Source organism: Channa argus, chromosome 16 (assembly GCF_033026475.1).
Source record: "Channa argus isolate prfri chromosome 16, Channa argus male v1.0, whole genome shotgun sequence".
Lineage (NCBI taxonomy): Eukaryota > Metazoa > Chordata > Actinopteri > Anabantiformes > Channidae > Channa > Channa argus.
In genome coordinates, this window is record NC_090212.1 from 8,702,212 (window position 1) to 8,728,563 (window position 26,352).

The 26,352-nt window shown below is 40.3% G+C and overlaps 1 protein-coding gene across 4 annotated transcripts; it reads left to right on the top strand.

The window, feature by feature from the left end:
* Nucleotides 1–10,798: 10,798 nt before the first annotated feature.
* Nucleotides 10,799–23,251, top strand: LOC137101537 (bcl-2-modifying factor-like). Of its 4 annotated transcripts, XR_010911072.1 has the most exons (6): nucleotides 10,799–10,956; nucleotides 11,677–11,760; nucleotides 12,770–12,951; nucleotides 13,487–13,689; nucleotides 14,511–14,739; nucleotides 18,335–23,251. XR_010911072.1 is itself a non-coding variant. In XM_067480068.1 (5 exons), exons 2-4 carry the CDS (start codon nucleotides 12,795–12,797, stop codon nucleotides 14,693–14,695), a joined length of 417 nt encoding a protein of 138 aa, XP_067336169.1. In that variant the 5' UTR covers nucleotides 10,801–10,956; nucleotides 12,770–12,794; the 3' UTR covers nucleotides 14,696–14,739; nucleotides 18,335–23,251. The 4 variants fall into 4 exon arrangements, 2 of the variants coding, with proteins under 2 accessions (XP_067336169.1, XP_067336168.1); XR_010911070.1 differs by lacking the exon at nucleotides 11,677–11,760 and having other exon boundaries at nucleotides 10,801–10,956; XM_067480068.1 differs by lacking the exon at nucleotides 11,677–11,760 and having other exon boundaries at nucleotides 10,801–10,956; nucleotides 14,639–14,739.
* The last annotated feature ends 3,101 nt before the right edge of the window (nucleotides 23,252–26,352 follow it).

Below are 26,352 nucleotides of genomic sequence, written 5' to 3' on the forward strand. Positions count from 1 at the left end.
AGAGAATAAAAGGAAAAGAATGTAGAGGCTCAGGTGTTGGTGATTGGTCAATAGGAGCTCCCCCTGTGAGTGGTGGGAAGGTGAGAAAGATTAACATCTTGGGTAAGGTTAAAGACTATTCATTTAGAAATTCTGCAGGGTCATTAGGTTAACCTTTTAATTCTTCAAAGTTTAACACATATGTGAAAATGTGTCACACTGTGAATGAACCCCAACCCATTCTATCTATTTATACATTCAAGCACAGTTCAATTTCATTTGGTATCTCAAATGCCTGCCCCTAGGTAAGAGGGCCAAGTAAGGAAAGGAATGATCTCACTTTAAGAAAACGCCTACAGATCCAGTTGCATTATGAATTGACAATTTCATCATGCGTGGCAGGCAGGATACTTCAAGGCAGTTTGATTGAAATGATAGATTCTTTGTGGTGTGGTGCTTCCTTAGAACGCCCATATTATGAGTAATTTGTGGTTTGTTGCTGTCTTTCAATGAGCCATTTCTTCCAGACTGTCCTGTATATAGTACTAATATTGACTGGGAAGTGCCACTGCTGCCAGGCAGGACACAGCATGACATCATTCTCCCTGTGTTGACGTATTGGTTTGGTGACTGTCTGCTATCTGTCTGAAACACTGCCAACATCTTGATTTGTCTGTCTGCCAAGTGTGTACTAGGAATCCCAGCCTGGCATGGAACCAGCAGACAATAAGCAGGACAGATTCTCATTAAATAGGATATCTAGGCCCTTTTAAAAGAATTGTTCCACATTTGTAGATTATGTATGTTCGTTTTCTTCAAAGCCAATATGCATTTTTAGATAGTTTTTTTAAATAGATGAAAAAACGGATGCCACTTTCAGTTCTGGGTGGTAAATATGATGTTAGAGCAAGCTGCCAGTTACCCTGTGGTCCATGGACGATTGCATTACCAACTGAGCTACAGCAAACTCACAGATTGCCATAATTTTCCAGTAAGGTGAACACCACTCTTTACAGAGGGTTCCTCAACAGAATATCTTAAATACAGTACTCGGTGAAGGTATGAGTAGATACCATAGCTAAGCAGGTGCCTAAATATTTCTATATGGTGTATAAACATCATATGTGGTATATGGTGCACACACACTTGCTTTAACTAGAGTTTAAACTGAAAGAGGAACCTCTAACTTATGGAAACTGTATTTAGTGATAACATACATTTAAGAAAATAAAGGCGACAACAATGGATGAAGTGAAAAAGTAGTTGAGTTAATCTGTGCTTTTAGCTGCTCCAGGGTCTGTGGGCCTCGACACCATAATTAAGCACTGTGAAGGAAATGACACATTGCCACAGGACCCATATCTAAGATTAATTACAATCTGTGTTTCAATTACAGAAGTTGGTTATTGCACAGCGTGAGGTCTGAAACCATAGTAGCACCATATTTATTCTAAATATACGATGTATTGTGCATACACACTTAAACAAATTACAAAAATTATTATTTATTTGATGCTACAGATGCTAGGTCAAAATTAGTGTTTTCACTGTAAGAAAATTTTTCTCTGGGATCTCACTGTTAAGAAACTTGTCCTGCCTGCTTCCCTGGTGTTGACAACAAAAACAGGCAACCCAGTGTGACTTTAAAGCGGTGCCTTTCTTAAAGGCGATGTGATCATTCCTGGGCTGTCCTCAGCTGCAGGTGGCCAGGAGCTTCCTGCTGAGTGCTAGAGAATCCCAGAGTCAGCACATTAGCCTGTCAAAGGAGCAGATTAGGCAGATTAGGGGATATCCCTGCACCCCCACTGAGACACTTCCCCCCTGCTAACCGCTGCTTTAAAACTTTATGTGTTATCAGCTAATAAACACTCAAATATTTTGTTCTGAATGGACCAAGATTATTTAGAATGTATAGTTACAGGATCTGTCTAAGGCTTTTGGTTTACTAAAGTCTGTTGTTACTTACTGTGTATATTCCACAGCACTAGTAAGATTGTTTTTTGTAGATTTGTTTATTCTCACACCTTTATTTTTATAGTAGCTCTGCACAGTGAAATATTTAATTGATCTCCTCATCAAATTCAAATGAATATATGAAGCAAAGTAATCATCAGCCAAGTAGTAAGGCAAAAATAAAACAGTGGTGCATTTAGAGAAAAATTTCTCTGATCCAATTGGATGGATAGAAACAACCATGACCCTCCATTGACTGCACTAGCACAGGTAGGGGGTATAAGGCTCGAGGTGGAAGCAGAAAGAATTCTTCACAGCACATTTGTCTGGTCTAAGAAATCAATAAAAATGAATTTATGTGAACTTCATGGGAAAGAATGACCCAGAGACCCTCAGTCAGGTTCATTAGTGATTATTGTTGTTAGCAGGGAGGATGCTGCAAGCTGCTGCCTGTGGGCAAAGCGAAAGGGCAAAAAGGCAGAGAAGAAAGATGCTTTTACTGCTGCACGTTTTCGTACTATACACTATATTTTATTGCCGTGTGGGTTTGGCAACATAAAATATGTATGTTAATCCATATGTTGAGTCTTTTGCCATGAATATTTTACACATGAGCCACATGAGGGTTTAAATTGTTGAGTAACAGTGGAAATGTCTAAAGTTATCAGAGGTGTTCTGATCAATAAATCATAGGTCCTGACAAGATGCATCAAAAGAGGAATTTCAAAAGGCAGCTCAGCTGAAACCGAGCACAAAAAAAACTTTGTTCGCCACCTGAAACAAAACATGAAAGAACAAGGCAACTTCAGGGGCAAAATATTGATCGAGAGCCATAGAGAGGTGTGGGGAGTTCACATTGATGGGAATCTGAATCTGCGCAACTAAAGTTTGGTGGGACAGATGTCGGGGTTATGTGGAGGTAAAGGCTACAGGTTCAACCCTCTAGGCAGCTGTGGTGAAATGTTGTCTGAAGGTTGCAGGAAGGTTACATCTTTTGTTTATACACAAATGCAATGTTTCCAAATAAATCAGAATTTATTGATAAGGCAGCATTGACTACTTGTAATCAGACAATAAAGAAGTTGCTTTGTAAAAGTAAAAATTTCATAAAAGCTTTTGAACACCTGGAGGATGTTATTTATGGACTATGGATTTTGTTTGATTTTCATTATCTAAATTCTCTCCCACTTGAAAGAGGACCCTTCCCCTCCATTAATAATTGACATTTTATTACTTATCCCCCTCATCGTTGCAGGCTTTGATGTGAGCTGTGTTCTTTTATCAGCACTGTGCTACATATTGATCGTTGGGCAGATAGGAGCACCATCAAAGGGATTCCTCGTGGGGCAGTCGACACCCGGTCACCTCATACTCGTGGAATGTGGTCAAGCACTGGTCCAACTATCACTAGATCTCATTGCATCCTTTTACCTCTTCTTTGGTTCATCCTGCCTGAGCGGCACTTATCTGGTTTAAATATTCACAAAGAAGAACAAAGCTGTTGAAATGACATCATCTGAAAGGGAAGGAGAGGATGTTTTCAGCAGAAGGGCAAATTGCCAAAAGGGGGCTTCCACTAAAACAAACTGTTAGTGCTCGGCAGACTGGCTTTTCTCCATGATCTGTTAGGTCTCGTGTTCTGCTTGAAAATTACAGCGGATGATGATCTCATCCACAATGCTCATTATGGTTCACTGGAGATGCATATCATCAGCTAAGTAACAAAGAACTGCGGATAGTGTGTAAACAGTGTAAAGTCCAGTAGGTTACTGTGCCTAAGCAGTGAATGGCAGATTTTGGCTGGGGATGTGTTTGTATAGGCTTATGATCATACCACAATAACCCAAACAATAACCACAAAATAAAGCTATTAGTCACACGCGAGCAGTGGAAAAAATGCTTAAGGGTGTTGTTAGGATGATAACCACCATCCATCTGCACATGAGATGAATTATAATTTAAGCAGATTTGGAAAATCCATCCCTACTGGCAAAAACAGAAATCCTTTATTTATTCTAGGAGACACTCTCCCATCTAAATACATTTCATACATTAAGTCTCCTGTGCAGTTGTTGCTATAAAGGCCCGGCCTGACATTGATTGTTATTCGACACCGTGAGAGTCCAATCGTCAAAAGCACTCACAATAAAACACAGATAATGAGCATATCCTATTTAACTGAAGAGAAAGTACATTTTCCATTTTCACCAGCGAACACTTAGAGACCATTAGCAGTAGCAGTGTAAAAGCCAGGCGTCTTTCCATCATTAATATAAATGTACATATATACGCCAAGGGTCCAGTCTGGCAAAATCCTTCCATGCTGGTGGTGCTGTTGTTCATGACCTGTCCAGCCTGACTGACAGCACTTTTGTTTTCGGTGGATTAGCCAATCTGACTTCATTCTGGTCTGTGAGGGGGTTCACGTATCACTGCTTGAAGGTCACTACACACATGTGACCCCTTCTGTCTAGTGGCTGCCCTGATGACAGGCCATCACAACTTCGCACACACACACTCACAGAAACACACACACATACTCACACATGCCTATACTTGACACACTTTCAGGCCCTCCTGACACCAGAGTGTAAATTTTTAATGGAATATACATTAAGGAGCATTCATGGACTGATACATGATGTTTCCCCACAGGTAATATTTCAGCAGACTGTGTATCAGATCATGATTGATTATCTACAAGGCTGCTTTGGTTAAATAAATTATTCAGGCTTATACCTTCTGACACTTTCTACATATTCCGTTACATGCTTTACATCATGAGTTTCAGAAGGATTTACAAAATAATGATTATTATCACAAAATCAGGGCTTGAATGAGATGAAAGAGGATTTATCTATTTCCATAACTAATATTGTTTTGACTGTACTTGGTGAATAATCAATTTGATGATCAAGTAATCGCTAAAAACATCAGAAGTTTTTCAAAACAAATCAAAATATTTCAACTAAAATGTAACATAAGTGGTACATTTCTCAACATTTTCAGGTTTCCCAAAGTTTTAAATTGCAGTTATAATTTAAAGTTAAGCCATTAAGTTAAGATAATTCATTAATGCCGTTGCAGTTTGTGTTTAAGAGAATACTGTAAAAGCTTAAGTTTCACTCCTGGATTTATAGAATTTTAAAGACAGAAATTTGACAAGATATATGTGTTGATTCACAGCTTGAAGAGGATATTACAGTGTTTTATGCTCCTGCATCTTTCAGAACTGTCTCCAGTTTCAGCTGGCTAGAGTCCTAGATGTAGACAAACAAGCTCTGAATAATTATCCCCACCAGTGTTAAGTACAAATTGCACAGACTGACTCTTGAAAGGACTCGCTGAAGCACATCAGATACAGTAACTGTCCAGTTGGCTGCTAACTGGCACTGACAACCTTTCTTTGTGCAAAAACAAACAAGTTAACACTTGAGAAACTACTGAATACATATGCACATGAAGCCAAATCAAAAGAAAAACTTGACACTGGCTGCTTATTGTGAAACTGTCTCTGTTGCATCAGTTAAGAGCATGACTCACTATATTCTGTTTCACCTGCACGACAATAACAAGGGCAGGTGGCTTTAGCAGACCAAAGTCATATTTGATGTCCAACATCAGACTACTTACACTTGAAGAGTGTGACATCATGACGACTCTAAGCTGATAACCCAGCAACAAACCAGCAGTTGTTGTGAGGATAAAGGATTAGCCTTCGTTTGCTTTTGCTACTCTTTGAACCAGAAAAAAAGGAGCTCACATGAAAGGACTAACTTGCTGAGAAAGCACAGAATTGCGGCTCTCTCATCAAAGACGTCAATTCAAGAGCGGAGACTTTTCTCTCCAAATGACCATTGATGGGGGGCTGCTAATGTGTTGCTTTGCAGGTGACTCTATGCGTACGTGTGCATGAGAGACATTGTCTTTTCTGTCTGTATGTGTTTGTCTGGCATATCAGGTAAGGTCTCTGTCTCCTTCCTTCATTGTTGGTGAATAATGAGGTGTGATTAAATATGAATGCTAAGTGTTTAGTGGCTGGAGCCCAAAGCTGAAACTGGATCCATCGGGCCCACAGGCAGCATAATTAGTAGCTGATGATAGATGCCATTAATGTTGCTTTTCCACACACTGTTTGCAGGCCTCTAAGCTGGACCTCCACGCAGAAGCCGGCCGCCTTTGAGCAATCCACAATTAATTAAGTCACAAATAAAACGATCCCAACACAGCTATGTCAGCTCTGCACTGTTTTATAAACCAGATTGCTGATTGTAATCAACTTTATTTAAAATGTTTAATGATCAGGAGTAATTAAATATTAAGTCATTTGTTACTTTTATTTGATCTATTTTTGTTAAAACCTCTGGGGATTTCGTGTTGAAAGCATGATGAAAATCCCGTAGAAAACAATATCCGCATTTCAAAGCGGTGATGGGCCACAGTGATGCCTTTAATGGTGGAGAAAAGCCCTTTGTGCATGCTTGAAGGGTGGGTTTTTGGAGGGCTCTTTAGATTTTCATAACCCTGGTGTGAGATTGACTCACTCATGATGAGCCGTCTCAAAGGCATCTTCTTCTACTTCTCTGCTGCATGGCTGTGGACACCGCTGTGCTGACTGACTATAGAGGGAGAGCCACAGTCATGTCCACAGCTGTTAGGACATGCCTGCTTTGAGGTGCAGTGGCTTTAATGCATGAAGCAGATTAATCAGGGTGCCTTTGTGAAGGCTGGTTAGCTGTCCCACACAGTTATCCAATCTTATCTACTCCGGGTGGATGGGTATCCACGAGTGTCACTGTTGTTGCCACACATAGTTCTGCGCACAATAACAAGAGCAGGTGGCTTGAGCAGACCAAAGTCATATTTGATGTCCAACATCAGACTACCTACTTGTGAGCAGAACTGCTTAACACACGAAGTGATTCTTCTCACTTGACATGAAAGCATCACCGTCACACTGTGGATCACTTATCTAAAGTGGGTATCACTTATAGTACAAACTGCAATGTTTCGTACAGTGCTATGCTGTGTAAGGGCAAGATTGGCATAAAGTAAAGATAAAATTGTGGTTGGTTGAGGAAAGGGACAAATTAAATATAAAATTTACTTATGGTTAGACAACATGATCTTAATAGGAGTTCAAAAATCAAATATTAGTGATGGACACAGATATTGCTAATACTTCTTAATTAGGATTAAGTTAAACAAAAAAACTATGGTTCAGGTTACACACTTTATTTAGAGCCAAACAGCAGCATTACAGGATATGTCTGGAAATAAGTTGTAAAAATGCTAAAGATTTCATAGTTGATCTCTTAGGATTTTTCAGCTGCTGCATGTTTCATTTACTATAGACCTTGTTTTAAATAAACAGTGGAAAAATTCTTTATGCTGTTGATCTTATTCAATGAGCAAAGAGTGAATTTCTTAATTTCTTGTCCTAGTCACTATCCACAGTATTAGTACTACTTAAGTGAAGTATAAATATCAAAATATGTACAGGACACACAAATAGGATGTTCCTAACAGGAAATTACTGTGGTGTGATGACCTCATTCAGTGAGGGAATGTGAAACATGTTGCATTTTTAAACTGTATGTTATAAAGAAAACACATATGGCTACATAATTTCTCTATTTCTGTCGATAGTGTGCTTTTGCAAAGTGTGAGATGATAACCACAGTAGCAAAGACATTTGTATCTGAGTCACTTTGAGACTGTGTTGGCCAGCAGTCTGTAGCCAGACAAGGATGTATGATTACCAGACAGCACTGACAAAGTCATCGCTCTCAGTTACGACGGACAGGTCAGGTTTCATTGCTTCATAATTGGCCTTACCTCTGTGATTTCTAAACAAGACTGTTGTTTTGCCCACAGCACTATATATAGAAATCAGTTTGTAAACGGAGCATTTATTCTCATTTGGGTAGTATTTGTATTTGTAAATGCAATATACAGTACCTGAGTGTAAAAGTATTTTTTGTGATTTTCCACACATTTGAGATAAATGTCATTAAAAAAACATGGTAACAAACATAAAGCTAATCTGTTAAGGCAATGCTATGTGAATTACAGTGATACTTTATGAAAGCACAATAATACAAGATTACTTGGGATCTTTGGGACTTTCTTTTCTGAGGTTGATGTGAGGAGTGCCATGGAGGACCGGAAAGCAAACCTCTCTTTTGTTATCAGGCCACCGCTCTAGTGTGATCTCTGCCACTGGGTCAGTGTGCAGCAAATGTCTCATTTAACTGGCTCCCAGTCAGGATGCGGTTGCCATGGAGCATGTCCAGGTGGAGCAAATGAAATCCCTCCTTCTTAGTTTCCAGGCAGGATTCACATGCTGAGAGTGTTTTGATAGGAGACTCTGTGTGTGTGAGAGGGAGATGGATGCACGTGTACTTTTATATAGAGAATGAGATATCAACAGGGAAAATGGGCTTTTGAGGCTGCAGAGGAAGTAGGGCATGTGATTGTGCAGCCATGTGTTTTTGTGACTGCTTGTGTGCACGGGTATGTGCACACACACAGTTGCAAGTGTATGTGGGCGTGCATGTATTGCTCTTCAAAAAGAGCTTTCTGATGTAACATAAATTGAAACCTGCCTACTCTCTCCCAGGCTTCTGAGGCATCTATAGGAACTTGTTTATGAACACTTGCTTTCAAAATGCAATCAGAATTAAATGATATTACTGTTAATCATTCAATTTTGAGAAAGAGACATTTCGAAGGCATTATATCCGGCCAATACACAGTATTCCAGTGACACTGAGTTCGGGGCACAAATTTGATTTGTGACTATCTAGACACAATCTAGACTAGACAAAGACTATCTAGAACAATGTTATAAGTGTTTGACACAGCTTGATTAGTTAACTCATCAGTTGTGAATATGTTGCTAGATAGTGGTGAGAGCTGCAGTGAATTTATCCATACAGTATTTTTTATTAATGTTCTACAGGCCTGTATTTGTGTCCCACTGAGAGTCACTTTATGGCCTCAATGATTTCTGCAGCTTCTCTACTAATGCATGTTAGGTTAGTTTTCTTAAGATATACTTCTTCTTCTTCAATAATACTACTATATATTTAAGTTTTTTCATTAAAATCCTTTTTTAATTGTAAAACTGTGGCCTGGAACTAAATTGCTATTTAAAGTCCCATGCATAGTTCCATCTTATTTAAGACCAATTGTTCCTGTTTGAGCCATTTTAAAACTTCAATTTGTTCGACAATGACTTATACTTAGGAGGATTCTAGCTTTCTCTGAAGGAACTTTTTGTGTTTTGTTGACTCTTGTCTTTTAGGCTGTTTTGCCCCAGCACAAAAGGAAATTGCAAGTAATGCTCCCACCCTTTGAGCTTCTGTTGTTTACAGTTGTCACTCAAGCAAGAAGTGATCACATTTCTAATATCACAATATGAGTGAGGCACCAACTCCTTTGTTTCACAGTTCATTCCCACCTGATTGGAAAGGGCACAGGTGGGACAAGGCCCAAGAGGTCTATCCAATTCAAGCAGGACAGAGGAAGCAGGGACCCGTGACTTCTAAAGACCCAGGAATAGAGAAAGAAGAGTTGGGGGTGGGGTGAGAGAGAATGCAGAATGTCGGCCTCAGCTCCAGCTGTCGAGGCTTCATTGATCAGTGATAGCCCCTGAGGAGAGGGGGCAGATCACCAGCACCTGCCCTACCTTTAGAACCAATGGGCCTGCAACAAAAAAACTGAGCACTGACATTGTTATCGGTCAAGTGATGTATTCACTTTAAATATCGCAGAATTAAAAACTAGAGGGAATGTTGGTAAAACTGTATGTTATATGTATGTTATTAAAATGGCTTTCTGTAGAGCTATTTAAGAACTGAAGATATTGATCATGTGCACTTGCTTGCAGTAGATGAAATATTTTGTGTCAGTGAAGTAACCAGTATGTTGCTAACATTTAGTTACTTGGAACCTTTGATCAAAGTTTTTTCAGGTTCGATATCCCAAACTGTTACATATACTGTTAATATATGCCAAAACCTTTTGTTTCTGTGATACAAACAACCTACACACTCTTAATTTTGCTACAGGTGCTTAATTAGATTGATAAATATTGAGGCCCATCCTGTGGGATCTAGCTTCTGAATGTGCAGTTGTGGTAACCAGAACATACGAGTGTTGTAGAAAAAATGAACTAAATTGTATTTTTAAACTAAATTTGGCATTAAGTTGCAAAATATAACTTATTCAATTCAACGTTCAACTATATGTATAGTGCCTATTCACAACATAAACACATACGCACATTACACACACAGGGCAAATACTGAAATAAAATCTCTGGTGTTATTGACAATCCAGATTAACATAAACAGGAGATTAAGCATACCATTGTGAAGATAAATGCAGGTTTCTGATATAGTATGTTATTAAGATTAAGCTACATTTATAGGAAAAACGTTTTCATGAATTCTGCAAACTCATCACCTAAACGGCAGTTTACATAAAGTAAAATATCATATACTAGATATCAATACCAGATAAATTAGCCTATATCTTTTATATTTTTGTCTTTGAACATATGCTTCCTGCTGACAGTTTGCAGGTTTCTGACCAGATGAGCACTGTAGTAGTGTGAACTCAGTCTCGTGCTACGGGGAATTTCCCGTCCACGTGTCTGAATACGCGATATCGAAGGCGGGACAACAACAAACCAGATTATTGGTCGCAGTGACCGCATGCAAATGACACTTAAAGGAACATGGCCCGCTTTACGCAGAGACACGTTGCAGTTAGCCAACTGTAACGCATGCGTCTTTAAAAGGGGGTGCGTTACTAAATTATAGCGCCACGCCCCGACGGCGGAGTCAGTTTGCAGCTGACGTCGGCGAAACGAAATAGGCTTGTTGCAGTTTTCCTCACAGAATGGAAGTAGTGGCGGAGGTGTATGGAGTAAACTCGCTTGACTTACCAGGATATTGAACTCGGTGTTCATTTTCTCAGTAGAAGACGAGCACAACAACGAAGCCCACCTGTGTGGTAAGTTCCAGAAAAGCAAACCTTAAAGACCCCTTCCAGCCTGTACGATACTTTACTTTACAGCTAGTCGCTTGTTTTTGATTAATCCCCGGGTCCTTAAGAAGGAACAACAAACAACGTTGTTGTTGTTGTTGTCGAAACACATGCTAAAAATATTCTTTCGGCGTCGGCCGTGGACATGACTGCGCCAAAATGTAGAAGTAGTCAAACTAAAAACTATTCAGCGGAATTTATCCTCCCATTCACCTAGCGAAGATTTGAACCGTACCGGCTTTCCCGGTCTAAAGAGCTCAGTCGGTGAATGGACTTTAAGCTGCGGCGCTATTTTCACCGTAACGTTAAGTGTGGTTCTGTCGTTTGTAGGTCCTTTTATTAAAATGTGATGACAGCCAGAAAATAATACCACCATTGCGCTTAAACCCCAAATAACGTATTGTGTACATATGTCCAAATACAGTAGTAGTGCATTTGTGTTGTTCTTTAATGTTTCTTCTTTTTGTCGTTACATTATTGTTGACGCATCTTCTCGCTATTAACCTGTTGATTATTAATACAACGTTTGGATAAACGTTGGCGCCACGAAACTGTCGCAGCTTTCAGCTTGGGCACGTCTTTCTATTTTTGCTGTTGATGTGCACATAATGTTGCACAGGGTGGAGATGTGAGGCTCCTAATGTCGTTGGAGAGAAACTGACAAACCACCTCTGCTTCTGCCGTCAGGGTTATTTTGTTTGCAGCAGGGGGAGCCACTGTCTGACACAAACACAGCTCACCGCCTGGACGGTGGAGGAGCACAGAAAGCAAGTCAGTGTGCCTGGTAGTTTAGCTTGTGTGTTTTTTTCCTTTTTCTGAGCCTTCCCTGTTCTTACTTTATGTTTGTCAAAACAAAGCATTAAGTGGTTTTACACACAGGGTTTATTGTGAATGCACACAGTATATTGTGAGGTCTGGGCATGCTAAGGACAGGCCATGACCAGGCTCATGTGAAAACTGCTTATCAGGGAGTTGGCAAACTGACAGACCAGGGTAGTGAGAGTGGCTGAGGATTTTCCTCAAAGACTGTCATTACCCTTTTGCTGTGGATCCTAATTTGGAAGTGTGGTAGTAGTCTAACCCTGTATTACAACCCATTGGTGACTTGGGAGTAAGCCGGTGAGGCAACTTGAATTTCACCCGTATTTTGATAACTGTTTGACCCATGATATGAGTCAGGGTTGAGTAAAGTGCATCACTGATAGTAGAGAGATTCACAAATGCCCCATAGCAATTTTGCCACACTGTAGTGTTGTTGCTTAAATGCCTCATAATGATTTTTTTTTAATTATTGGGCAAGTTATTAATCATGGGGCAGTTCATTAAGAAGCCAGGCTTATGTCTACTTAGCTGGTTAGCACAGACAAGACAGAATCTACCTCTTATTTTACTTAGTCAGCCAAACCCCGCATTTATATAGATGTGGCTCAGCTGAGTTCCTAAACCACAGTGAATTCTGTGGTTTCATCACTGAGATGAACAGATCCATTTGTCTAAATAAGCACTGAGTTCTTTCCCACAAGTGAAGTGAGGAGGAGCATTTGCTATTTTTCTCCAACTTGTCCACTGTGGTTTTATTGATTTGAAGGCACTCATTATAAACCAGACAGGTTGTCTATAATGATAATGAATGCTATGGAGGAATGAACCAATAATGAATGTGTCTGAGATCATCTCATCAGGTCCAATGCAGACTTGTCCAAGGTTACCATTATTAGTGAAGGAAACTTTGGATGCCTTTGATTTAAAACTTTTCTTTCTCCCTTCTGTCATTTGTAAGGCTGCACAACTCATAGTGCCCCCGTATGGACGATGAGGAAGATGATGTGTTTGAGCCAGACTTCCACTCCTGGCACACCACATTCAGGGAGATAAAGTGTCAAGATCAGGGCACACAAACGCCACTGAACAACGGCATGCTGCCCTGGGGAGGCGCAGAGGAGCCCAGACCACTCTTCTACGGTGAGGCTCATGACAAGGCCTTGTGCGTGATAGCCAGTGTTATAAAACCAAAGCATGAGACTTGCAGTGAAAATTGGGTAACGTTGTTGCTGTACTGATCTCACTCCTGGCGCCTGATAGTCGTGAGCTCGGCAGACTTTATGGTCTGTATGGAGTGTACCCAGCTGCCTAACTAGTCAAAAGGCGCCAGGTTGGCATTGTGACTGAAAGAACGCGACAGAAGTGCCCACCTGCGTAAGCAGCAACTGTGCAGATAACCGATTATCAGGGACAGCAAAGTTACAACGGCCACATAACAACTGATTGACCTCAAATCTGTGTCATGCGTGTTTATTGTCTATGACTTATGATTTTATCGACTCATAATGTTTGATTTAAATAAAATACTAAAGTACTAGCATGTCATTGGCATAGACATAATCCCAGTAAAAAAAAAAAGACCTTTCAGGTGTCATACTGTACCTAAATACCTACATTATATATTACTTGTGTTGTATTGTTCAAAATAAGAAACTTCAACCTTGTTGCTCAACAGGCAACGCAGGTTTTCGATTGCACTTCCCGGCACACTTTGAGCTTGTTGGGGATCTGGAGGTCAGGCAACAAGAAAGTGAGGAGGATCAAAACGGGATGGAGCAGCTACCCCAGCAGCATCCTCTGGTGCACAGCACGGAGGCCTGTATTGGCCAGAAACTCCAGCTAATAGGAGACCAGTTTCACAGAGAACACCTACAACTGGTGAGAATGAAAGATTAATTTTGCCGACTGTGTGCTCATTCGGGACAGATAACGTGGCTTCTAGTTTTATTTCAACATGCCACTAATGCCCTACAACATAACTGAATCTCCTTTCAGTGTTGTGTGCAGACAGTTCTGGTGCAGGTGTATTGTAAATATTCCTCTGACAGTTCACAAATTTGACTAATAGATTGCTACCAGTAAATGCCACCAGACAAACAAATCTCTTTCCTGTTATTTAGATAGCGTCCTGATAGGCCACTCAAAGTGAACTTGCGAGATAACATTCAGCTACGAATATACTATTCTGCAAATAAAACTTTAATAAAATATTGACTATTCTGAAAGAGTTTATTGTGGACTGGCGGCTGCTAGGTTTTAGTTGTAATCTGAAACTTGACTGGGGTAAAACAGTGTGATTGCACTGACAGATCATTATACCAATAGCTTAAGTAGGTTAAATTACATTTCATTTGAATTTACACAGGCTTTAAGGCTGTGCCAGGCGGCCGATTATGAGTATCTCTGTGGTCATCATAGTAGAGTGCAACTGGTTTTGTGTGCCTCTTTTTTTAATTGTGTAAGGTGAAAAGGTTGCTTTATAGAGTAAGTGAAGAAACCAAGCACAGTCCACACATTAGCAACAACATCTACACTCTTTCTTGTATTAACATTTGGATCTCATGTCAACCTGAGAAAGATTTACGGTGGGTCAAAAGTTTGCTCTCTTTTTTATTGTGTCTCTCCATATTTATTTTGGAGTGGCCGTGCACATGCCTAACTTCAGTCCAGCATCTCTCAACCCCCTCTCTTCTCTCTAGCCAAAGGCACTACTGAACCAGGACAGCCCTTCCCCCACCCTACCAGCCCAAGGCCCTCCCCTCCTGCCTCCTCTTCCTGTTTATTTCTCTCTCTCCCTTCCTCTCTCTTTTTTCTCCTGTTTCCTCAGTGTGCTGTGGAAGAAAGTGCCATAAAGGATGCCTGGCCCCGAATAGTGTCACCCTAACCATTTGTCTGCACTCATCTGGTGCTGCATTATGTTGCCTCTATGTGAGTGTGTTGTATAACCATGACACACGGCTGTGCCTTCAAAAATATACATTAGCCCTTTTTGATGTATCACTCTCTTGGTGTTTAAATGGCCAGCTACTTAACACACATATTTACTCAGACTTTTATACACGTGCTCATACTGATATGTCCAGGAAAAGCAGAAGTGGTGCAACTAGGTAAACATGTTGTAACCCGAAGCTCAGCGCGTGAACTTCGAGGAGAGTAGCTGTGGTTCCGGAAAGTCACCAGTTAGCCCCTTCCCTCAGCAAAGAGTGGGCACGGGGGACACCAAAATGAGAGGTCTACACAACCATAAGCAGATGGAGGGGTGGGGGTGATGTCCATAATTACATGTGGAAATGAACCTCAAATGATCAACTAACAACTATATTCAGTTTTCCTAAAACCTCCCTTTTGGGAAATGGGACCCTGCCTGCCCAGCTTTTTTAACTTTATCTTCCAAAGTGTTAGACAGTTTCTCAGTCACTTACCAAAGTTACCCATGCTTCTCAAACACAGCATAACTCATGCATTGTATTGTGATACTGGAAGGCCTACACAGACAACCAGACGGTCAGACAGAAGGGTTGGTTTGATGTGTGTGTGTCTGGGATCTACTGACGCACAACAGAGGCAGGCCTAGGTCATGGATGAGGAAGTGGCTTGTGCTGGTTGAGTAAACAACAGAGAGGACAGTCAGAATGAGAACTGCCCTGTGAAGTCACATCCTGAATAGATGCATAATGTGAAACAGAATGACAGATAAGAATCCTCTTTTGCCTACATCATGAGTAAAGAAATTTGTAATTATAGTGTTGACAGCTTGTATGAGTGTTGACAGCTGTCAATCAGCCCATGCTGCATGGTGAACTGTTGCAGAGCAATCTTTTTATAAACCAAACCCTGATGCGTAGTTTTGGATGCATGATTTCCTTGCAAGCTCTGTAATTGCTATTTATGGCTGTGGTTGTGCAATTAATTGTGTCGTGTGTGTGTGCATGTGTACATGCTCATGCATGAATACACTCATACTTGTTTTTCTGCTTGCTGTCTCTCACTTCTCACTATCATATGGTCTGACAGTCAGTTAAAAAACTCTCACTCAAAAATAGTTACTGTTTGCCAGTTGTCATTCCTGTCTGATTCTGTCAGTAGGTGATTGCAGTTATTCAGTGCAGACACTTGTCCCTTAGCAGCCCAAGTGCCTTTGACTGCCATTTTCTTGATGGATTAGGAACCAGTGTGGCTGTGAGTGTTCTCTATGGAAGCCCTTTGCCCCTAGCAAATGGAGGGATTAGGTAGCGAGAGAGTGCTGGTGGATGCTGACAGATAAATTGCTCCTCAGTCAGAGAGGGCTGCAGGGGACTCTGAGGTCCCTAGAGGATGGCTGACATTAGCTGGCCCGCCATTTGAGACGTAGCAATAATGACTGTCACAATGGCAGGAAGACTGCTTCAGTCTACACAGGCCAAGGAGCAGAGTTAGGTTTCATCCCCATGTTTTTTTAAGAGAGATGACTCCTAGTGCTTTCGATAGGAGGTGTTGAAAGCAGGGTTGAATATCACCTCTGTGAGTGTGTGTCTGATTGTGTGAGTCTGCACGCACGCTCTGTTTGTGGCTTTATCTCCTCACTGTTCCAGTGAGGGTAAGCCACTCTCTCCTTTCAGCGCTTGTAGAAGGGGCGTGGAGTTGCTCTGGAAATAAAAACATAGAAGGCTGGCCTTGGATATTTACTTTTCATTCATTGTTCTGTGACGATTTTTGTTGACAGTGATGTCTATTTATGCACCTCTCTATTCTCAAGTACCACTGCTGTTTATATGCGATTTTCCTTCTCTTGCTTTCGAAGCTGGCCTATTTGCTTAGGATGTAAGACACAGCTTCAGAGCAGCTGGCCTGACAGACAGTCTGCATGGCACAGTGATAAAGCACATCAGGCTAGTGTCAGAGTGACGACACTAAGCATCTGGTTAGATTCTGTTGCTCTATCGCTGGCTAAATTTAGAGAGTCTCATTTTGACAGTTGGTTGCGTGACTCATGACTAAGTTGTTACAGGCCTGTGCACATCTCTTCACTCCCTCTTTTTCTCGTCCTTCCTTTGTTTGTCTGGATGACTATCTTTGAGCTTGATAAAGTAGAGTAGAAAAGGTCAGCATCACAGAAACATGTGTTTTTCTTTTATAAAAATAATTTTCCTCTTTTGCAGCCTATACTAAACACAGGAAGTCTGTAGAGTGATAAATACCTATTTTGACTCATTTTACTCCTGCAGCTTTTTCAATGTAATACTTAGAGCACCAATAAATAGTATGCATATTGATATACAATTATTCATATAGCTGAACATATACCACCCTAACCCTCATTCTACCCTTCTATTGTCTATTCTATCTCAGAATTCTAACTGTCTTTTTTGTATTTAAGGTTTAAATGTAAAAAGTTAAGGCATCCCAGTGTTTACAAAGTCAAGCCGAGCTAGCTGCCAACAGTTCCTCACAGGTGTTGGGACTTCATCCACTCCATGTCCTTATCAAGTGTCCCCAGGGTATATTTAGATATGGCACATAGCAGAGAACCTGTTCTTTCAAGATTTTCTGCAGTCTTTGCTATGACGTTGGGGGGGTTGTTTTTAATTTTTACCTGTTCATTTTCTTTAGCGCAAACGGCTACTAACTGTAAGTGAAAACTAAGTGCAGATGCTGGATGAACCTGAAAAGGCTCATGCAAGACCCTGCAATGTTCACCAATCAGTACAGAGATACTGACACTTATAACAATGACAGTTCCTGACTGGCAACTCATTCGATGTTGGGACACTACCTGAGCAAGTCATGTACAGTAAATAATATCTGCCTTCAGCTATTTTGGCCTTTGTAAACAACAGGAGAATATCGGCAAGAGAAGGTAGCAGAATTTGTTGCATTGTAATGAAGAAGTATAGTCAAAAATCTCTCTTACTATTACAGCCTTTCTGAATATACCCATATCAGCTGTGTCGGAGTCTGTCTTTCATCTGAAAATGAACTATTGGGCTACTGTACCTCTTCATGCAGATACATGTTTTCCAGAGGCTCTCTGCCTCTCTTCAAGAGCTCCCTGAGCCCATTTGGTGCAATTATCTTATCTCAGCTTCTCAATGGCAGAGATAGCATAATCCCCCTAATCGCACACAATCCCATTGGCTTGCAAACCTGAGAGAGTCTCCTCCCACGACACTGGCTGCTTTCTATGCCAGAAAGATTAGAAGACGTGTGACTGTATGATGAATGTGTTTGTGGCTTAGCGTGTCTTTTGGGAAGCCCGGATTGTGTACGGATCCCCCACACATAGGGAGCCCTCTGTAATAACTTTTGGGGACAGAAGCACACTGATGTGGAAATTACACCGTCTTTCCGGTTTCTGGTTCTTACCCTCTTGTCAGTTGACCCTTTTCAATGTGTTCACTTTCAATCAGCATACGTCACAGCCAAAACAAACTAAACATTACAATGAAAACCCAAACTAGTGTCTATTTCTAGCACTGTCTTTTGTGATTGAGTTTCAGTAGAGTGCAGTCACTTGCATATGTTTAATTTTTATTTGTTGTTTCAGTATCATCGAAACCAAAGGAACCAGGGGCCGCTGTGGTGGCGCTTGGCCGCAGCTCTACTCGGCCTTCTCTTTGACAGAGGGTTAATTGCTGGAGGAGGTGGAGGAGGACGGAGGTGAAAGGACTTTCCCCTCAAGTTCTCTTTTCTTCATCTCTCTAAGGAACTGGACTCCTTATAGCACTGTCAAATCTCACACGGGTCTGTTTTGGGGGCAGTAGAACGGAGACAAAAGGTCACCGCGGGACGGAGACAACCAACTTTTATACAAGGTCATGTGTTGTTGTGGGTTTTTTTTTTTTTTGTTGTTGTTTTTTCCCCTAAGAAGATGCCATGATGCTCCGAGATTTATATACAGGACAATGTTCATAGTTTGGTATACATGTGGTGTAGTAGTTTTGTACAGTACATTGTTCTTGTTAAATGTTTTGCACTTCAGCATGTATCCATCCTTAATGACCTCCACAGACCCGGGGAATGCCTTATTCAGTGTCTTCTGCCAGAATGAGTATTGAGCAGTTTTGACAGGCTAGGTGAAATGGAAATGGAAGGAAATATAGAGCGACTTTTTTTTTTTTTTGTTAATGTTTTTTATTTTAATTTCTTTTCATTTTTTGAAGTTTCCCAGGTGACTAGTCAAGTTGATTTACTAATTTTCCAAATAGGCAACTTATTAGAACAAAGTATTTTGCACCTCACTTCATTGGAACTTTTTTTTTTGATGTTGTCTTTATTTTCCTTCCTATCTTTGTTTTCTTGCTACTTCATTTTCTTTGGTATGGTATTACATTTAACATGGTCCCTCAGTATCAAATCAAAATAATGGGACCAAATGAAAAGTTTCTGCACATAAAAAAGTCTGCACACCAGAAAATGTTATCTAAATATCTTTTAATATGCATGTTTTGTTTTTTAAGACAGGCTTTGCTTTAGTTGTGTGCTGCAGGTCAAAAAATCAGGAATTTCTGATGGCTCAGGAATTTTCAGGGTGGAGCTTGTAGTACTCAACACCACTTACAGGTTAGACAAGCCTGGTAACTTGTCAACACATTGTTTAAAATGTTGGTATTTCACCCAGTTATTTGAACAAATCACTTTAATGCAAATGTTTTATATACGTTATTTGCCATCTACTAGTTTGGAATATGTCAGTATCATTCTATGTTGCCATTATATTACTGTAGTTATTGAATAGATTTGGGTTTATTATTGTTATCCTAGTTGTTCAGGAGTATTTGTTTCTGAAAGGTTTCCAACCAAATCAGCTACCTGTGAGTGACTAAATGGTGCCTGACATGTGTCACATCTATAAATTGGTATTTGGATACACGTTATGGTGTGCTGGCTTTTGCATGCATAGAGAACACTTTTGAAGGTCTGGTGTTATGCACTAAGGTTGTATTCAAACCTGTACTTTCTTTGCTCTGGTCTGAATCAGTAGACAACAGTGACTAACCTGGTTCAATTTCCCTTTTGGGTCGGTTTCCTTTCACATATAAAAAAAATCTAGGCAAACCAAAATGCATCATGACAAGTCATGTGAGAATCATCTTGTCTGCTCCTTGGTTAAAGGTATTTGAGGAGAGAACACATAACTAAACACGGGAAGTAGACACTTGTACTCCTTTTGTTAAAAAAAAAAAAAAAAAAAGCTGTCGATTAGATTTCTTAAATCTGCAGTTTTAGGCAAGATCAAATTCAGATCACGTTCTTGCCACAAACAGAACACTTTAGAGCTTGTTTGAGACTGGACCAAGACCACATAAAGTAAAAGGTGTTGGTACATTTGTTTGTGTCCTCCCCTTGTGGGATTGCTTTGTTCAGACCTGTGCAAATGAACTGCACCAAGGGGAAAAACGAACCAGAGTGTGGTTTAACTGGACTTAAATAGGTAGGTCTGAAAATGTCCTGAATTATAAAATGTACACAGGTGATTTTTTAAAATTTTTTTTATAGCAAAGTAACGTGTTCTTTCCCTCGATAACTGACAAACCATTTGGCAAAGTCTGCTATTATGATCCTGAGCAAATTTTAACCAGATACTCAATTTTCCGTATGGTTAAGATTTTCTTTAGTGTTATGTGTTCTTTTCATGTGATTGTTTTCAGACCTCCATGCCCTTGAAGTGGAGCTGTGGATCCACTGTTTTTGCACTAGACTTAAACCCTTCAAGATTTCAGATTGTTACCAAGCTGACCCCTGTCTTGTATGAAGGTATTTGGTCATGACTTGTTTTTTTGCCACAACATTTCAATAGTACTCATTCACATGTTCAAGACAAAAAGTCAATGTTTAGATCTGACTGAATACAGTCTTATAGCCAGATTGGATATGGGTTCTGGAAATTACATATACCCATTTTTCGTGCTACAGTAATTATAATAGAGTCATGTGCCTCAAAGGAAGGGTTTTTAAGTCTCTGTTTGCTATTCACAACAAAACAGTATATCATAATGAATTTGTGAAACAGAATCTCCTCCTCTCAGGCTACCTTTATGGGGTTCTACACCAGTTGATGTTGTGTTGGGTTAGCATGTATTGTCTTTAGTGTTCAGATTTGGATTTGGGACATTTTTAGTACCCACCACTGTCTCAGCAGACAAGCAGTCTGAGATGAAACAAAAGTGAAAACGACTGTAATTATTGTTGAAATATGAATATGTTTCAAGACACTGTTAAAGATGCTGTTTGTTTTATTTTCTTTGCTGAACCCAGGCCAATGTTTCGACCCAAGGAGCAGTACATATCAGGGGTGTGTAATTACTCGCTCCTTACAATGTGTCAAGTTTATCACTGCATAATTAGGGTTTCCTCTCCTTTTCTTAAAGATATCTCAGGGACAGACTTTGTGGGCTACTGGTAACCTTGAGAATCTGTTATATGGTTAGAAAAACAGCAGTGTTTTCACCCGTTTATTTATGGTGAACCCTGTCGAGGTGTTGTCAACTTTTGTGTTTTCATTTCAGCTATTTCCTCCTGACCAATTTCTCAGCACACACATAAAGGTACAGTTTGACTGAGGAGTCTGAGGCTGACTTGCTGACTGTGGTGGTGACGGGGTCTACTGAGCATGTAGTAAGAAGATGTGTTAGGTGCACTGAATGTGGTTGTGGTTATAGTTTCCTGCGGATCCTGAACGCTGAGCCAGTCCTTGTAGCAGCCCGTCTCACCATTGGCTCTTGACTTCCTCTTTGTGCTGCTCCTTGATTACATGGGTATTGTTCATTGGTTCATTTTCCTTTGTAATTTATTTTTTCTTCATATTTATATTTGTATATTTGCCCAGCTCTACTGTATACCCTTGTGTGTGCAATTACTTTTCTTCTCTTTGTTGTTTTGGTCTGGGACTTGTATAGACCTCAGTTTTTGGACAGTTAGGCAGGTTGGCTTTCATGTGCCTGACATTGCTTCATGTTATACTATATCCAATTTTTTTCATTTTTTTTCATCATTACTCATCTAAAAATCTAAGAAGTTTTAGTTTGACCTGCAGTCCAGACCAGTAGCTATGGTCACTCTGAATTCATATTGGTACTACTGAGCATTGTAACCAAAATGCATTTATGATGACCATAACTGCTGCTCCTCATGAAGAAGAAAACAACAAACCTCCTACAGTTACCTTTCAAGACTACGGGGGGGTGCGTGATCCTCAAAAAATACATTTGGGTAGAGTATTGTTTTTTTTTTTCTACCTTTTATCCCATTGTTCAGGGGTAGATTCCCATTATGTGGCAAGCAAAGTCAGATTCTTCAGTGCAGTTTAACTTTTTAACAGGATTGGATAGTTACCTTGAAATTATTGATTCCTAACCTGACACCCCCCACCCCCTTTTTTTGCTAATAATACAGATTCGAAATCTCACACAAAAAGGTTGCCATTATATTCTTCTCAAGCCACAGGGAGTTAGTTTTTTTTTTTTTTTTTTTTTTTTTTTTCTCAGTTCTTTAATCTCAATCTTTATGTTGTAATCAACATGCACTGGAAAGTACTTTGTTTGTGTAGATCCCATGGGTCCCATATCTGTTGTGTGGTAATGTAAAGTATATACTCTGGATTGTTCTGTTGGGCTAATCTTGCCTTGTGTCAGCCGTATATCTGTGCATTGACCAAGTAGGCTTGGGAACGATGGCCTGTTTATTTTATTGAAAAGGGAAACAAGCCACCATTGTGCCCTGTATAAGTTTGTTAGAATAGGGTTCCCAAACTGCACTCATTAAGTGTGAGTGTGGAGTACCTCTAGAGTGGGACATGTATTATGTTGCAACCATCAGTGTCTTTATTTTTTAGTCCACTTTATATAAATTTGAAGTTTTTGAGGAAGGTTTCAATTTTGAATTTTATGAATAACATTTCTTCTTCATGGTCTTTCTTAACTTTTTTTAAAAATGTATTTTCATACAAGAAAGGGTCTGCTTTTATAAAGACAATTCACACGTGTAGACTAATGTTTAACATGAGTAGAATCATTTGAAGTCCATGAGATAAAGGGCATTTTTTTGAAATAAAAAATGAACTTGCATCATTCCTTGCACAACTTATTGTGTAGAAACAAAACCAAGCAAACCAAAATATTTCAGATAGAACAGATTCTGTCTACATGTATTTCTAAAATCCCGGAATATGCCTTTAACTGCTCAGTTTCAACAAAGTCTTGATTATCACACACTCTCTGTAACCAAGAAATGAGACCCAGCGAAAATGTAGCATTTTTGTAAACATTGACTGTGTGTTTTCGAGACTCTACTGTGCACTCATTTTTGTGTTTATATATATTTTTGGTTGTTGGTATAATATGGAAGTTAAGACAATTTGTTATGTAGTGCAATATGCTGTACATACAGAGCTTTGCTCTACAAATGCTTTTTCTGAATTTCTTGTTTATTGGTACTTTTTTCAATAAAATTTTATTGAAGGTTCCATGTTTAGTCAAGTTACTTTACACAGCGTGAGCCCAGTATAATGCCCTTAATTTGTAACAAAACTGGAAGAAGCCCCACATTAAAGGGCTGAGGTGTAAAATTGCATCAGATTAGGAATGAAGGTGAATATTGTGAGTAAACATCTTGCAATATAAACCTGGTTGTACAATAAATCCATCTTTCACACCTGAAAATGTTTGTTGCTTTTCAGCTCAAATGTGCTGGGCTTGTTTGGAGACAATAAATTCCCTTCTTTGCTGTGCTCTCACTCTTTTGACCCTAAAGTTTTTGATTTTAAGGAGTTCTCTGTTATGAAAGTAAGCCACTGATGGATTAGCCAAATGTCTGAGGCTAGCCAGGCGTTTGGCAGAGGCTGTACCCATCACATCCCTCCTGCTGCTGGGGCATTCATTTAGTTGAAGCAGTGGGGCTTCCAAAACTCTCTAATAAGTGCTGTCTGAACTACACACACTCACACACACACACACACATATATATAAGCAAGTGTTGCATGACAACTGCATGAGCCCGTGTAGAGAGCAAATGAGAAGAGTTACCTCACACTGCATTACTGTCACTTCCTGAAAGGTTAAGACCAGCACCGCTGAGCCTGCAGATTAGTTACACAGCAGCATGAGTGCCCTCAGGACATAGGGGTGATTGATTACTCCTGACACACAAACACAAAAGTTTAGTGTTTATTTGTGCTCTGTGTATTGTACAAAGCTTTCTCACAGTGTTTAACAAGTGTTTATTCAATTGTATGAAAGACACATTTTAATATTTGAGTCAGAGTTAAATGTTTATACCGTTTTCTAACATTGTACTTACAATCACACCCAAGGATTTGTTGTTCTGACTAGACAATTTACAGTCCCTTCCCAGAGGGCTTCCACGTGGCACTTCTATTGTCATACAGGCCAGGTACAGTTTCACGCTTCACCGACACCTGACTCACCTGTTTGGTCGCACCCCCCCCCCCCCCCCCCACCCCCCCCCCCCCCCCCACCCCTTGTCTTCCTCTTAATGTTAACACATGCACACAATGGCAGTGTGTGAAAGGATGTGGTTGAAACAGAACAACAGCTCCTACTTCACTCACGGTTGATTGAGTGTGCACAATTGTTTAACAGTCCCCTTTTTAATCTCGTGTATTGGGTATTTCTGGAAATTAATAAGAGAGGTTTAACAGTGCTATATATTGGAAGACATATAAAATTGATGTGATTGTAGGTTTCAGTGCAATCTATGCAGATGGAACTGCACGATGATCTGAGAGTTATTATCCTAAATCTTAACCCAAAGTCAAGGGTGCTAAAAATGTACCTCTATCTCTCTGCTATTCACCTCAGCCTCATGGCTCCCATAGTCCTTTACTCTAGGCTCAGCACTTTAATGGGGGGAGCATTGCCTTTCCCAGCATCAAACAATAGCTCCTCTGTTCCCCTCGCCTGGCTGCCTGCTGAAAGAGACACTCATTAGAGAAGCATCTATCTCTAGGGTCAGGCCCAGAGGTCACACATAAGTACAGCTCTTGTTTATGTCTGCAAAGCCAACCAAAACACGCCAGCCTACGCGATTATCTCCTACTTGCCTGACTCTTTAGCAGACTGAAGTGGGTTTCTGCTTGTGCTAAAGCCACAGAGTGCAGTCAATTCAACCTCATGTGTCATAAGCGAATGAAGTACTGTGTGAGAGAGAATAACAGCAAATTAGCGTTGACAGACACTGCAACACCTGCTCTCCACCACCCACAACCGTGAGACTGCTTCAAGTAGCTCCTACCACTAGCAAACACAGGCCGCTGCAAAATCATCACCTCTGAGCCTACTCTTTCCATTTTAGCTATTCAATACTGACATTATTTGATGAAAGGAACTAGAATCTTTCTGAAATGACATTAATAGGCTTTAGTTTACTGCAGAAAAAAGAGAAAAGTCTGTGCAGAAAATGTTACAGCTGAATGAACTGCTTGATCTTTACATTAGAGAGGAAACCTGGCTATGAGTCACATCCCACAGTACTTATCCAAATTGAAGTGATGTATCACGGTTCCTCTCCAGGCAGATTAAAGTAAGGCAATGACCAACGTAGCCATGGTTTAGCATAAAATGTATATTATTGACACCCAAGGGTCATTATACCGACATTATCATGTCAGGCAGGTTGACATGTTTGGTTTTTAGTAAAAATATCTCCTCAATTACTGGATGAATTATAATAACTTTGGTGATCATTTAATTTTCCGTGCAACCACCATGACAACTTATGATTTGCCAAAATAACCTTAGAAGCCCATAACAACCATAACAACTGCCCCTTGTGTTTCAAGCTGACAGCAAATGTTAGCGTGCTAACTCAGTGCAAACATAAACAAATTATCACCATGTTGTCATCGTCACTTTAAAAACGCTAACAATTAGCTTAAAGCTTTAGCTCAAAGCTGTGTCGATGTAGACCTGCACAGAGCAGCATGGCTGTACATGATTGTGGTTTGGAGAAGGTTATGTTCTTTGCAACAAAACACATGCTTGAGCTGAAAGGTCTATCACCAAGTTTGAAGATGATATCTGAGCCTCCAGCTCCACAGCCACTCCCACCACCCATATCTCCCCCATCCTAAACCCACACTTAGCCCTCCTCTTTTAGCACTGATAGCACCAAAACACTGCAGGCAGAAAGCTCTACTTTGGATTTAATCAAATGGCCATATGTGATTGTGCAAAGCTAATGTTTTTGTTTAAGATTCTTCACAAACCTTTACCATTATATATTGAAAAGCACTGCATTTCTGCTAGCACCTTTATTTAAAACTTAAAAAAAAAACATCAAACCTAATTCTTTCTGGTGTCAGTCACTAGCACAGCCTTAGATATGTTTGCATGCTTTCTTTCCTTCTATTTTCTCCATTTTCGCACACATCTGGTGCTCAGGCAGGCAGTTGTCATGGGAATGAGCAGTGAGGCCCACAGTGTTGGACGTCGCCGTGCAGGGAGAGAGGGGCTGATCAGGGTTCAGCTGGGCATGCTGTTGGCACAGCAACTCAGAAACCATCTCCAACCCCCTTCTCTCTCTCTGTCTCTCTGCTCCCATAGAACA